The sequence below is a fragment of the Gossypium hirsutum genome, chromosome A05, assembly GCF_007990345.1.
Source record: "Gossypium hirsutum isolate 1008001.06 chromosome A05, Gossypium_hirsutum_v2.1, whole genome shotgun sequence".
Classification (NCBI taxonomy): domain Eukaryota; kingdom Viridiplantae; phylum Streptophyta; class Magnoliopsida; order Malvales; family Malvaceae; genus Gossypium; species Gossypium hirsutum.
In genome coordinates, this window is record NC_053428.1 from 18,732,474 (window position 1) to 18,746,863 (window position 14,390).

The following is a 14,390-nucleotide window of genomic DNA, read 5'->3' on the forward strand; positions in this document are numbered from 1 at the left end:
TTGATCTAACTAAACAAATAGGAAAAAATAATTGTTTTTTCATTGAAATAAATTTCTAAATGATTTTAAGAAAAATTTTTTAAAAAAAATTCTGAACAGGTACATAAATCATTTTTCAAAGTTATTTTCATCTGAACAGATATAATCATAATAATATAGAGGTGAAGGTAGAATCAAGATCGTGGCAGTCTAAAAATGAAATAAAAATTTAAATTGATATATGATAAAATTATATTTTTTATTGAAATTAGGATGTTCGTTTTCGGCGTGATTAATTCTCTCATTACAAGTGCTTTATAAAAAGATAAATGATTAGCTAAAAAATACAACTACATTCTTATAGACAGTAATCAAAGCCTCAACCTCAAAATTAATGGATAAAATTATAATCTACTTTTTAAATTTTGATATATTTTGATTTAGAATAATAAAATTGTATTTTAACTTTTGATTCACATGTTATAATGAATTCTACATTAATACATAACCTATAGAGAAAAAAAGAAGTAAACCCACTAACCCAAAAGTAATGGCATGTCTTTTTTGAGTCTCTAACATTTATTAACTTGCATTTTATTCTTCCATTTATTTATTTTTGTTTATTTTAACTCTTTAACTTGTATTTTTTTTTGGTTAAATCACCTTCAACTTGTGTTATAATAATAATGTATTTAAAATTATAAGATTCAGTAGTTGATAAAATCAAGATACGAGATGAAGGGGAAAGCTACTAAGCCCATTAAGCTTCAAACTGAACCCAATCGTATCTATATTCCTGAAGGCGTTAGGCCCATTACACTTGCCGTTCATTTACTAGCTTAAAAACGAAGACACGTTCGGCTTTGCTTTGCCTCCAAAAGCTGGTGACCTCAACTCGTTCTTTCAGGTTTGTCATGGTCCAATTTATCTTACTTCTACAAGTTTAATAGAAGAAACAAGAAGGAAAAGAGAATAACATCTTTATTTGTGACAATTCCTCAAAACACCAGTAATTGTAAATAAGTTTTAAGAAAAATAGAGAAACGAAGAAGAAAACAATTCTGAACCAATGCTACCCTATTTCTTCTGTATAGATTGAAACTAATTTATATACCCATACAATTCACAAGTTGATCGTGTGTGTTTTTTTAAATATGTTACAGTAATTTGTTTATTTTTTTAATTTGAAAATCAGAAGCATTTTCAAAATGAAAAACAATTAATAGGATTTTATAGTAAAATGTGCAATTTTAATATGAAATTTTTATTTAAAACTAAATGAAATTATGTAGTATGAGTAATATAAATCATGAACCAAATAATAATATTTACGTAAAATTCAAATTTGATTAATGCAATAACTAGTTTGTATTTCAGTAGGATGAACAAGTTAAATATGTGTATTATTAAATTATTATTTTTAAAAATAAATTAATATTAAAAAATTGCAAAGTCTATTGTATGTCCAAAATATAAAAATAAATTAAATTTGTAATCATAATTTGATATTAATAAATGTTTCAGATTTTAATAACTTGCCCTTGGGATGAAAGAATTTATTGCACGTAATAATAAAATTATATTGAATTATGTCTTTATATAGTTTTTTAAAAAAATAAATAATATAAGTTAAATCAAATTCTCAAAATAAGTTAGATTAAATAATTATTGTCAGATAATTTCTTTCCATAGATGTTCTCAATTTTTTGTATTTAAAAAATAAAAATACAGTATAAATTACTTTTTTTTTGTTTATAAAATATTAAAATATAATTGTTTCATAATTGACCCTAATTTTAAAGAAAATTTACATGAAGAATTTACATATATTTTTTAAAAAAATTAAAAGTTGGTTTGATTGAAAATATATATATTTGTAATTATTCTGCGTAAACATAAAATTATAAATTCAAGTTACCTATTCCCATTTAGAAAAAAAGTGTGCTTCACGATGGTAATGCATATTAGTTGAATCGCAATATATATGTCAAATTTGTGCTTTCCGGGCAATGAACGACTTCACCGGTTGATAGCCTGCCCTAGCCATGCCTTTTTTTTTTTTACGCTTTTGCTTTGGTATCCATTTTCCCAATTCCCAAATGAGTAAAAATTTCCTGCCACTTTTCTCTCACACCTGTAATCATGAAATTGCAGAATTATTGCACAAACAAGGGAACAAGCAGAGTTATAGTTGTAGATATTACTTTTGAGAGCTACCGATAACAGCCTTGAAAATGTTTCATTAATTGCTATATATACACTTACCTAGGGGAGGTAGAACCTGGGTGCGAGATGAACTTGATTCTATCTAGGATAGCCATATTGGATGAGAATTGAGAACGATACTACAATGAAAACACTTTTGGACATTTGGTAGGGATCCATAGTTTTTTTGTTTTCACAAAATCTTGACAAGTTGTTTATCTGATGTGATAGAGGGATTAAAGATTTAAAATCTATGTATTTTTAAAAGCACTTTTAAGAAATGATATAGTTTATCTTTATTTCTAAAAAAAAGATACGAGTATTGTATAAGGTTTGAACCTTAATCATGAATGTTAACATAGGGCATCTAATATACCCTCGCAATCAATTAAAAATTAGGTATAAAATATGAAATAGTAATAAATTACAGTGAAAAGAAGGGGAAAATAATTTATAAACACAGAAATTAAACCCTTAACTTTATGCTTGAAATCCACACAAATTTACTACTATATCAATAGTGTGATGGTAACTTATTCAAATTCAATAAATATGGCATCCATGTTTACTGTTTAACCATATATATATAACTTTTGAAGTTTATTATAACTAAACTGATGTTGACGCATATATACAAAATCATGTATAATTGCTATCTAGTATTAAATTAACATCCCTATAAAATGTATCATTTATATATAAAAGATTATGGTTGTAGATCTTAACTACCCTATAGTGAGGCAGTCGATTTTGATAATTAAATGCGCAATGGTGAAGAAAACATAGTCAGTCAAAAAGTAGGAAACGCAATCAACAATGCATGCCTAATTAATGACTAATGGGATAGTTGAGATATGATCAAGTTTTCAATAAGCTCAGACTAGAGAAGACGCAATTAGGAAAATTAGATGAACCCCATCTTATCATATTGGGATGCCTTCAGCAAAAGCAAGTGTAAAAGCTTTGCCTATAGTTTAACCAAATATCTCTGTCATAGCACGTCCACACTATCGCTGTGGGTGGAATCACTTTATGTGCCAAAAGCGCCAAGTAGTAAAAAGCAATAAAAAGAATCACACTATTGCTAGGAGGCAAACAACATGGAAAGATATAGGGATGTTTCCAAAGGTGGGGTTTGAAGTTTTCCTTTTTTTGACTTCTAAAATCTCAAATCTCAAATTCATTAAAGCTGGAATATTTTTGGGATTTCATTGGGTGGTTGTTGTTGTCTTTTTATCTCCAAAAGTTAAAAAAAAAAAGTTCAAAACAAAGTGAAGGCTTAATGCAAACTTCCAAGCTAGCTTTGCTGATCCTCAGCGATATACCTACTGAATTCTCTTGATTTATAGTCTTGGAAGTTTGTTTGAGAAGCGGTAACAATTATTCTCAACATAAAAAAGAAAACTTGTATGAGTCTTGATTTAATTGGAGTATGGTTACTAAGATTACTCAACCTAGGCTATAGCTTTCCATAGGATGAACCAGGCCAATGAGTATAGACATGGATGGTCTCAAGTCTCGAAAGCTTTTACTGCAATTGGTGTTTGTTTTCCGGGGATAAATATTCTCACTTTTTATGCATGCTGGGTACTGACCCACGTCCTAGTCACTTGCTGATGCATGTTGCAGCGAATTACTAAAGCAGAAAAGGCCCAGTTAGAACTTTTAATCAATCTACAAAATGAACCTTAAGACTTTGGGAATATAAACAAACTGCAATTTATAGTTAGATTCATTCATTAATAACTCAAATGAATACGACTTAACAATAAAAGGAGATCAAAACGGGATCGGTCAGCTACTCAGCTAAGTACCAATTATTCTATGACAAAACTTGAACTGTACAATAGATTTTAGATCAACCCGCTTCGAATGGAGTGAATTTTCTTATTTGAAAAGTGGATGCGAGACAAGTAGGAGTGGGGTGAATTTTTTTTTTTTGGATAGGAGGTATGGAGCAGTTATAGTAATTGCTTACTCCACTCTGACCTGCTCTATTATATAAAATTATCATTTTATCTTTATACATATAAACTATTAAAAGGGTAAAAATGTAATATAAAAAATTATATATTTTATGTTTAATTTTTTTAAGAAGTATGTTTAAATATTTACTTGATTTTAAAAAATTAAAAAAAATTAAAGATAAATAACAAAAATTGAATTGAATCAAAGATGAAGTTGGGTAGGGTAGGGTAGGGTGAGGTGGGGTGGGGCGGTGATGGATTCATCCAACATCCATGTAAGTGGTAGCGATTTTCAAGATTATATATCGATAGTGGAGCGGGATAGATGATTGAGTAAAACATACTAATTATGAAATGATAGTAAATTTAATAATATTCACACTTAATTTACTCTATTGCCTTCCCTACTTAAAAAAAATAGGGGGTTTGTGCTTATCTGAATGTAGCCAAAGTGAAATAGATAAAAAAACAAAGTATGAATAGGACTTCAGAATGAGCAAGCAATGTGAACAAAGCAGAAGTGCCCATGCAGATTAATGGGAGACGTGACATGACCATGGAAAACAAATTAACAAAGGGACTTCACCTTGTCCGGGAAGTGCTCAACATCATGAAAAGAATGATTTCATGGCATTTCAAGTTTTCAAACTTAATATCGATTCCCATTACTATTTCCGACTTCTCAAATTCTTTATGAAATTTGAATTATTTAAGTAAATTTGGGTTGTATTTGTTTTTGTAATTTATATTTATGTTTAGAGTTAGTAACTATCCCTCTCAATAATATGATATTTAATGTTTGAATTTGAATCTCCTCTTAAAAATATAATGTGTCTTACTATTACCATTGCACCTAACACTTATTAATATCATTTATTTTTTTTTAACAAAAAAGATTATCCCGTACATTTAATTAATCCTATAACATATCATGGTAAGAGCTTAGCAAATGTTATTACTACAATAATTATATATATATATTATAATTATGATAACTATATATTTTTACATGATTTGAAAAAGAATGAAATTTTCATTGTTATTCATCGTGTTAATGGAAAATTAATAATTTTGTCAATTAAGTTTTAGTTGGTTTAATGATAAGATTAAGGTCTTGAAAACTTAAAAATTACGTACATGTTCCATGTAAATACATAAATTTTTAAAAATATTTATTATGATTTTAATTAATTATTAAATTAATTATTACATTTAATGTTTATAATAATTGATTTTGATCGAAATAATTGATAATATTGTAATTTTTAAAAAGAACCTCAACTACCAAAATTAATTTTAAACACTTAAAATTAGTTTGAATGAATAAGTACAAACTCATCTATATATCATCTATAAATGTCACTAGTTTGGTGCATATATATGGTTAAAGACTAAATAAAACATATTTTTCTTCAGTCTATTTAAGCAAAGTCTATCATGTCATGCGTCCTTTATGGACATGTTTGTTTGTTTCACTGTATACCTCGTATCAACATTACTTAAAACAAAAACTTGTTTTATTATTTAAAATTTTAAAATATCAACATTAATCTAAGTTACTTTTAATAGCTTTTTATGATTTAAACAATAATTTAATTAAAAAATTATCACATGTATTTTTTATAAAAAATAACAATAAATTACAATTACATCAAAACATGTATTCTCACAGAAAAAATTCACTATTTATATATATTTTTCCTATTTATATATAGCTAGAATCGTGGTAAAAAAAATTATATAATTTTATATTCCCAACAATGATAAAATAAAATAAAAAAATTATATGCCCTACCATTAATTTTAGAATATTGGGATATCCACCTTTTTTCAATTTTTGATGTATTCCGTGATACACTAATGACAGATACTTTCTTTTAAAAAAAATTAAATTAAAACATATGGCCAATTGTCATGAAGGAAATATTAATACTAGTACCATACATGGATTTTGGAAGAAGGAGGAGTCGACTCAATCCTCGACCAGAGTCTGGCATTGAAGATTCTCCCGTGCAAACAAAATCTATTCTAGCTGTCAGTCCTGTACTTATTATGCGACCCCAAAGGGAGAATGAAGCTTCGGCATATGCAAGTAAGATCACAACTGGATTGGTCAGGCCGGTGTCCGACCGGTTCAGATGAGACTCACCCACCCACCTACCCACACCCGGTCCTTCTTACACTTCACTCACCGGTTATCCCTATTAAAAAAATATTTGAACAGGTTAAAGCATTTGCTGTCAGCTGCAAACACTTTTTAATGATGAAAAAAGGCTAATAACATTCTTTTTCTTCTTCCAGGCAGGGCCTCTTCTTTTGAAAATTAGCATGATGGTGGTCTCAATTGAGGGGGACCAACATGTCTGTTAAAGCAAGGGAGAGTTGAGATCAGAACACAGACCACAAATTGAAAATTGAGCAAACCTTGGGAGTGGGAGCCTTAGTGGAAACACTTCATTATTTCCTGGCATTGGGTGATCAAATATCTTTAATATAACAAAAAGTTAAAGATCATCCCTTTATTAAATTTATTAAGGTAATTACATTAAACATCTTTTTTCTTTTTTAGTACAGTGGCGAAAGAAAAGCTATACATATCGTTAAATTAAAGATGGATTTCTGCAGGTGGCAATTACTTTTTGAATACTATATGCAGTATTGGTCCATGCTCTAGAAAGCCGAAAAAGAGAGAGTACCAAATCGTCTTTTACCAGTAAATTTATTGGCTCTCAAATGAAACTAGATCGATTTTTGAATTATCCCTTTTTCCTTTTCCGAGAGCAAAGGAATTAGGAAACGAATTCAATTGGATCAATCTTGATTGTGTTGTACCTTATAACACAAAATAAGCCGTTTGCAGCTTGGTTCAACAATTGTTTTACTTACACAATTATGGATAAGCAGGTGGGATCTTTCCGACAAGAATTTGCTAATTTATTGAATTGTAGATGTTGATACAGAGCAAAATGCAGTATCTCCGTTCCTGTACGGCGAGGAGGAATTGATTTATTGAAATGTCAAAAAACCAAGCAAAGGAATAATTGTATGTATTAAAATAATGAAAAATACAAGAAATATAAAGCTTAGTATTATACATGTGAGGTGGGGTTGAAGGGGCATGGGGAAGGGTACCCACCTTCCCCCTCGTGCGTGCAACTGCGCCTATCTATCAATGGCGGCTCACTCTCTCCATCACCTGCAATTATCGTCATTAATGGCATGGAGCCAAAACAAAACCTCTTAGATAACAGTGTAGTAAATAATCATCTGTTTTCTTTTTCACTTTTCTCTCCTTTTCTTTTCTGTTCATGTCATGGTGCGTTTGAAGTTGTCTCGGAGAATGTGGGAGACAGCCAAAAACATTCCAAGGGTTATTAACAGTTGACATAACGTCTTTCTAAGGACATTGTGGGTCACACCATCCACATTCGAATCTCCTTTATTTTATCTTTCTCCGTATATTTATACCACCGTTTCATTCCCTATCTTCGCATCCTCAGCTTTAGCTTAATCTCTTGTAAAAGCCATTTCTTTAGCTAGTTGTTTATCTAAGTTTTTGCTCCAATGACTGATTCTGGTGGTTCAGCCTCTGCTAACAGGATGTTGTGTTCCGTTCCTGAAAGGCTACAGCTGCATATGGCCATGTTGGCCTTGCAATTTGGCTACGCAGGGTTCCATGTGGTCTCCAGGGCTGCCCTAAACATGGGAATTAGCAAACTTGTATTCCCAGTTTATAGGAATATCATTGCGTTGCTTCTGCTCCTTCCCTTTGCATATTTTCTTGAGAAGTAAATCATACAAAACATAACCACCCCATTACTCTTTGATTTTGAAAACCCTTGATGTAGTACTAAACCCTAACTTGTTTTTTCTCAAACATTTTCTTCTTTATACAGGAAGGAGAGACCTCCCATTACTCTAAATTTTCTTTTACAGTTCTTCCTCCTCGCTCTTGTTGGGTACGCATGATATCGATCCCTCTAAGACTCTAAAATATAAAGTTGAAATAAAAAACTAACTGGTTCCTGTTTCAATCTTGTTAACGAGACAGAATAACAGCAAATCAAGGTTTCTACTTGCTGGGCTTAGATAACACATCACCAACCTTTGCGTCAGCAATCCAAAACTCCGTCCCAGCCATTACCTTCCTAATGGCAGCCATACTACGGTAATTAGCACACATTTCCTCTTTTATTGTATACATTAATTTACGTATGAAATGTGAGTCTGAGTGTCTTCATTTGCATGCTATTGTATTTCCAGGATAGAGAAAGTTCGGCTAAATCGAAAAGATGGGATATCGAAAGTTGCAGGAACAATCTTGTGTGTGGCTGGAGCATCAGTGATAACTCTATACAAAGGTCCAACGATATACAGCCCAATTCCACCTCTGAATAGACCCACCCCGACGTTCGTTTCATTGGGAGATGCAGAAGGAAAGAACTGGACCCTTGGTTGTCTCTATCTGATTGGTCATTGCCTATCCTGGTCTGGTTGGCTGGTGTTGCAGGCACCGGTCCTGAAGAAGTACCCAGCTAGACTCTCCGTGACGTCCTACACATGTTTCTTTGGTCTCATTCAGTTCCTCGTCATTGCGGCCTTTGCTGAGAGAGATCCTCAAGCTTGGATGTTCCACTCTGGCGGAGAACTCTTCACTATTCTCTACGCGGTCAGTATCTCATCAGTCAAAAACCATTGACATATTTTTCTTCTTTTTTCTAAAGGGAAAGTATCCTTTGAGCACAACTTTATATCGGCTCAAGTAAATTAATTGCAGTGTATATGATATCATTTATTCAATAACACGGGTGGGCAGAAATCCGCAAACCAAACCAATATTTTCTTAATTGAACATCAAACTTGATTGTCTAGCAAATAAATATCTGAACAATTCAAAACTTTCTTCTTATTAATTCATTAAGCATGTCAAAAACATTTTAAATGACCGGTGAGAGAATAAAGATAGTTGGCAGGAATTCTTTATTGAGATTCTTGGCACACATTTGCCTTTTTACTAAAAGCAAAAAGATGAATCCTTCTGCATCTTCTTTTGTAATGTGTTGTGGATTTTATAAAAGCAAATGTAATTAAGAAGGTTTTTGATAAATCTATAAGAAAATAATTAAAAGAAATTTATTTAAATATATATAAATTCTATAAAATAATTTAAATCCAAAATAAATAACTCAATTTTGTAATTTCAAACAAATTCTCATTTATTTCTTACTTAAAGTTTTTATAAATATATTTTTATATATTTTTCTTCATGAAAACGCCTACTTATGTTAAGACCCAAAGGGGGAGGCTATGTACTAATCGTGGGGAATGTCTAACATCAGAAAATAAGAGCCTAAATTCGTACCATTTGAACCTGCACAAATAATTATAGTGCAATATTTGAGTCCAAGTTCATGGGATACTACCCTTAGTTTTATTCGATATGATTTCTTCTCATTGTAGTTGATAAAACCGTAGCAATTAGAAAAAGTGGTTTACACAATAATGCGGGGGGTGGATCTACGTGGTGGGTTTTTGAAAATGAAATAAGACCAAAACATTTTGTGTGGAAAAAATGCAGGGAGTGGTGGCATCCGGGATCGCATTCGCTGTACAGATTTGGTGCATTGACAGAGGTGGCCCAGTCTTCGTTGCTGTTTATCAACCAGTTCAGACTCTTGTTGTCGCCATTATGGCTTCCATTGCTTTAGGGGAAGAATTCTATTTGGGAGGGTAAGTGGGTCCTTTTCATCCCTACATTACCTCTCTGCTCCTTGGTTGAAAACTCATCAACCATCCATCCAATAAAGTTGGTCCCCGTATGTTCATCTCTAGGATCAAAATATCTAGCATTACATTAATCTTGTGATTAACTTGGCAATTTCGGTAAACACAGGATAATCGGTGCAGTGTTGATCATAGTAGGATTGTACCTAGTGCTATGGGGAAAAAGTCAAGAGAGAAAGTTTGCAGCTCAAGAAAAGGGTGCAATTCAGTCTACTCCGGAGCACAGCAACATCAGAACCTCAAGCCATATCAAGGCCTCCCTCACGAAGCCACTTCTCCCTCCTTCAACCGAAAATGTTTAACTATAAGCCCCCGCCCAGGCTTTTAACCACAATGCTGGCTACCTGAAGACAAAAAGAACAACTATAGCAGCAAAGGAAGGATAAACGAATGGGAAGCACGACGCCACTAGCTATGTCAGAAAGTTTGTGTGTATGATTTTCTTTAATTTCTTTCTCCTTTCCTTCATTTTAATTAGTCAAATGGCTTTTTCTCCAAGTAGCTGAGAGGGTTAAATGAGAAGCGTTTTTGAAGGGGGAATGATCATGATGATCACTGTCAAACCTGTGTGGCCTATGGGAGCCTGAAATTCTCATATACTTTCTCTATGGTATAATTATATGGTTTTAGTTCAGATAATTATCAAGTTATTGCTAAATATCATTATCTATGTACGGTGTGATGGGACCCTAAGATTGCATCCATGCTTATCCATACTTATTAATATAAAATTCATAATTGAAAACCTTATTCTAAATGGTATAATAACATATTTAATCCTCAATACTTATATATTCTATCAATTGATCTTAATTTTAAATAATTTAATAAATTTAACTCTTCATATTTACAAATTTTATCAATTTGATCATTAAAATTTCTAACCAAAGCTCTCCACTTTTAAAACAGAGGCATGTCACATCTATTAGTTATTTTATTTATAATCGAAATAATCCAATTTAGTACATAATCTTTTTTTAAATCAAATGTCATCTTTATCAATAAGTTTTCTATGTCAATGTGAGTTCTTTTTTTCTCTTTGCTAAAAGTATTATAATTTTTTTTGTTTTCGTATCCTTAAATTCTCGTTTTTGGGAAGATTTTGACGGATAGATACTTAATTACTAGGAAACCAGATTACAATAACTTACAAGCTTATTTTTTCATCATTTTTTTTTGTTGGCGCATGAATTTCAAGATATTTATTTTATATGCTTGAGTTTGAACTTTTAGGCATGTAATTCTGATATATTATTTTGCAATCAAAAAGTATTTTACTATTTCATATGACTAATAAATGTAGTTGGCAACTAGCTTTAATCATGGGATTTTTTGAGTCTATATGTTTACCTAAACCTTCCTACTTTTCGAGTGAAACTTCGGGTCGGACCTGGCCGGGTGACTCAATCCATGATCAAGTCTACCCATAAAGTGGACTAATTTTTTTTAACTTTGTGTTTTCTATCTTGATTTACATATTTTACCATATGTTAGGAAGTAAAATGGTCAAATTTTGCATTTTTGTTCAGTGAAAATTGCTTGATTTTACACTGTTTAGCTTTATTTACTATTTGCCTTCTTATTTGTGTTGTTTTCTTGATAAGTATGAAATTTCCTTCAATGTACATAGAAATGGTTCCCGAAGTTGGTCATTGAAATTGGAAATTAAATCTAGATTTTAAAAAAAAAAACATGACTTTGAAAAAACCAGTTGTTCAATTAATATTTATATAAGAAAAAATTATGAACATTTCATTTTTCATAAGAAAAAATATGAAAAAATTAATTGAGTTTTCTTTCGTTACATTGATAATATTTTTTATTTTATTTTATAAATTGATTAAGAGATTATTTTGTGTTTTAGTTATTTTTAATTATTTGCAAAAGTAAAACAATTAATAGACATGGAATGCCTCTATTTTAAAAGTTGAAAGCTTTGGTTAGAAAATTTGAGTATCAAATTGATAGTATTTGTAAATATGAAGGGTTAAATTTATTAAATTATTTAGAACTAGGATCAAATTGATAAAAAAAATTATAAGTATCGTTGACCAAATGTGTTATTATACCAGTTAAAAAAAGGTTTTTCGTTATTAATTTAGCAATGAGTAACCAAAATAGTAATGAATTCAAATGTTAGTGCTCAAAATTAAAATTTTTTTAAGTTAAATGACTAAAATAGAAACGTGGGCATAATTAGGTAAACATTTATATATATATATATATTTGTAATTTTTGATAATCTTATTTGGTGTACCGGTTTTTTTTTCTTATAAAACCCTTATTTCAAAATTAAAATTTCCCCTTGTCTTTTTCATCCGATAATTTCTCTTTGTTTTCAGTTTTTGTAACACAACCCTTACAGCTGAGAAGAAAAACTGAAAATTAAAAAATCCATCAAAAAGATGTTATTTAAAAGGTTTTGCTTCATAAGTTTAAAAATAGTGTCGAATTTTGTTCAGCCGGGTTGTTAGGGGTTGGTAGTGCTCAATCCTTTAAAATCAAAATTTTTTTTTTTCAAGTTGTTTAAAATTTTTAAAAATTTAAATTAATAAAGCTAAAATTATATTTTAGCCTCTTAAAAATAATAAAAATTTGATTTAATCTTTTAAATATTATAAAGATATAAACTATTAAAATAGTGAAATTACATTTTTAATATCGTAAAATTACAATTTAATTTCGACTCCTAAAAATATTTTTTAGCATCGCCTTTGATTTTATTTTTATAAAATTTAAAATTAATTTTATTTTTTTATCATAGATATTTTTATTTAAAATAGTAAAAATAATTTAAAATATTATGTAAAAAATATTTTTGGAAAAAATACTACATAAGAGTTATTAATAATTTTTATATATCAATATGTGTTGCACTAAATCATAAACCCAAATGTAAGTTCAATATGTGTTGACCATGAACTTTAAGTGTGAACTGTAAATTAAACATAAAAGATATTAAAAAATTAATTAATTTTTTATTTATTTTAAAATTTAACTTTTTAAACAATATTTATGAAAAATAATTTAAAACTTAACAAAATAATAACCATAAAATAAATCTCATTTTATTAAAATAAAATCCATAAATTTAAAACTCTAAATTATCTTAAAAATTTAAAAACTAAACCAAATCAAATTATGATAAAAAAAATTTAAAAAAATCTAATTTAACTGAAATGCTTTTAAATTATGTACTTGTAAAGCGAAATAGAGGCATAAGATAAAACTTGATGGATGTATAGATTAAAATTAAGGAATTAAACATTTTTTAAATGAGAAGTAATTTGAAAACAAGGTTTTAGATAAATAAAATAAACGAAGAGTTTTCAAAATTTTGGATAATGTATATAACTACGAAGTTCGAAAATCTAAGAAATTAGAATGTTTAAAATGTTTGCATACTAAAATTTAAAAACCTCGAATTTCTTGTGTTGATGACCAAAATCAAAATTTATAAAAAAAAAAAAATATGAAAAGAGCAAGCACAAAAATAACTGTTTTATTTAAGTCATGTTTTGCGGTGTATAATCCATCACGATCATGCAAAAATTAATTTTTAGTTCCTATATATATAGATTACAAAATTAGTGGCAGTAATTATGGAATATATTCAAAATAATTTATAGTTGCCCATTTTTTATCCATCGATTGAATAAATAAAAATAAATTTAAATACAGATATATGTTGATACGATCAACAAAAGTTGAGAATCCAAAAAAAATAAAAAATAAAATCAAAAGATAAGTTTCCATTGCCTTAAAATTTTGACTACTTAAAACTATAAACTTTAAAATTTAATTTACATAATCTAAATGAATGTCACACATACCATGCCATTATATAGAGAGTAAACCTTTTGTTTAGTAGTTGAAATTTTCTAAGCTATTGAAATGGTTCAAACTACACTAATTTTATGCAAAACACAAGATTTTAAACTTACAGCTACTTTCTTCCTCGTTCTTAGGATTTGCTATTCAAAGTCCTTTCCATCAAAATATAACACATAAAATTTCTCTTCTTTTTATTCTGCAAGTAGAGGCTAGAGATACGAATGAAAGAATAAATTAAAATTCACTCTTATCTTGAACTTTTATTTTATGCATGGCAGCGGACCTAGGCTGTATCGACTGAGGTTGATAACGTCAGCAAGCTAATTCCCTGAGACAACAGGACATCTTTGAGATTATATGGCCAACACTAGCAGACCCAATATGGGCCAACTAATTTAGGCTCTCGGCCTAATCTGGGCTCTTAACCATGGGAATTAGGCCACCATCCTGACTAGCCTCGAGCGTCTTGCATATGCTCCTAACTGAAATTGGGCTCTATATGAGTTCATGGTGATAGATTTTGTGGTATGTTCGTTTCAAATTCTTAGCAAAAGGATAAGAAATAAATGGATCTACGCAATGACCAATATATTCGGACCCAAGGAATGGATATTCCTTTTT

The 14,390-nt window shown here is 29.8% G+C and overlaps 1 protein-coding gene across 1 annotated transcript; it reads left to right on the plus strand.

Annotated features, from left to right (window-relative positions):
- The first annotated feature begins 7,564 nt into the window (after window positions 1-7,564).
- On the plus strand, window positions 7,565-10,574 carry LOC107943070 (protein WALLS ARE THIN 1). Its single transcript, XM_016876798.2, has 6 exons — window positions 7,565-7,939; window positions 8,048-8,110; window positions 8,203-8,319; window positions 8,415-8,820; window positions 9,730-9,881; window positions 10,045-10,574. The coding sequence occupies exons 1-6, from the start codon at window positions 7,716-7,718 to the stop codon at window positions 10,235-10,237; spliced, it is 1,155 nt and encodes a 384-aa protein (XP_016732287.1). The 5' UTR covers window positions 7,565-7,715; the 3' UTR covers window positions 10,238-10,574.
- The last annotated feature ends 3,816 nt before the right edge of the window (window positions 10,575-14,390 follow it).

What these genes read in the sequence shown, in the direction of transcription:
- LOC107943070 (XM_016876798.2), top strand. Translation starts at nt 7,716, where the DNA reads ATGACTGATTCTGGTGGTTCAGCCTCTGCTAACAGGATGTTGTGTTCC. An exon ending in CTAATGGCAGCCATACTACG is followed by an intron (nt 8,320 to 8,414) that starts GTAATTAGCACA and finishes TTGTATTTCCAG; the next exon opens with GATAGAGAAAGTTCGGCTAA. An exon ending in GAAGAATTCTATTTGGGAGG is followed by an intron (nt 9,882 to 10,044) that starts GTAAGTGGGTCC and finishes CGGTAAACACAG; the next exon opens with GATAATCGGTGCAGTGTTGA.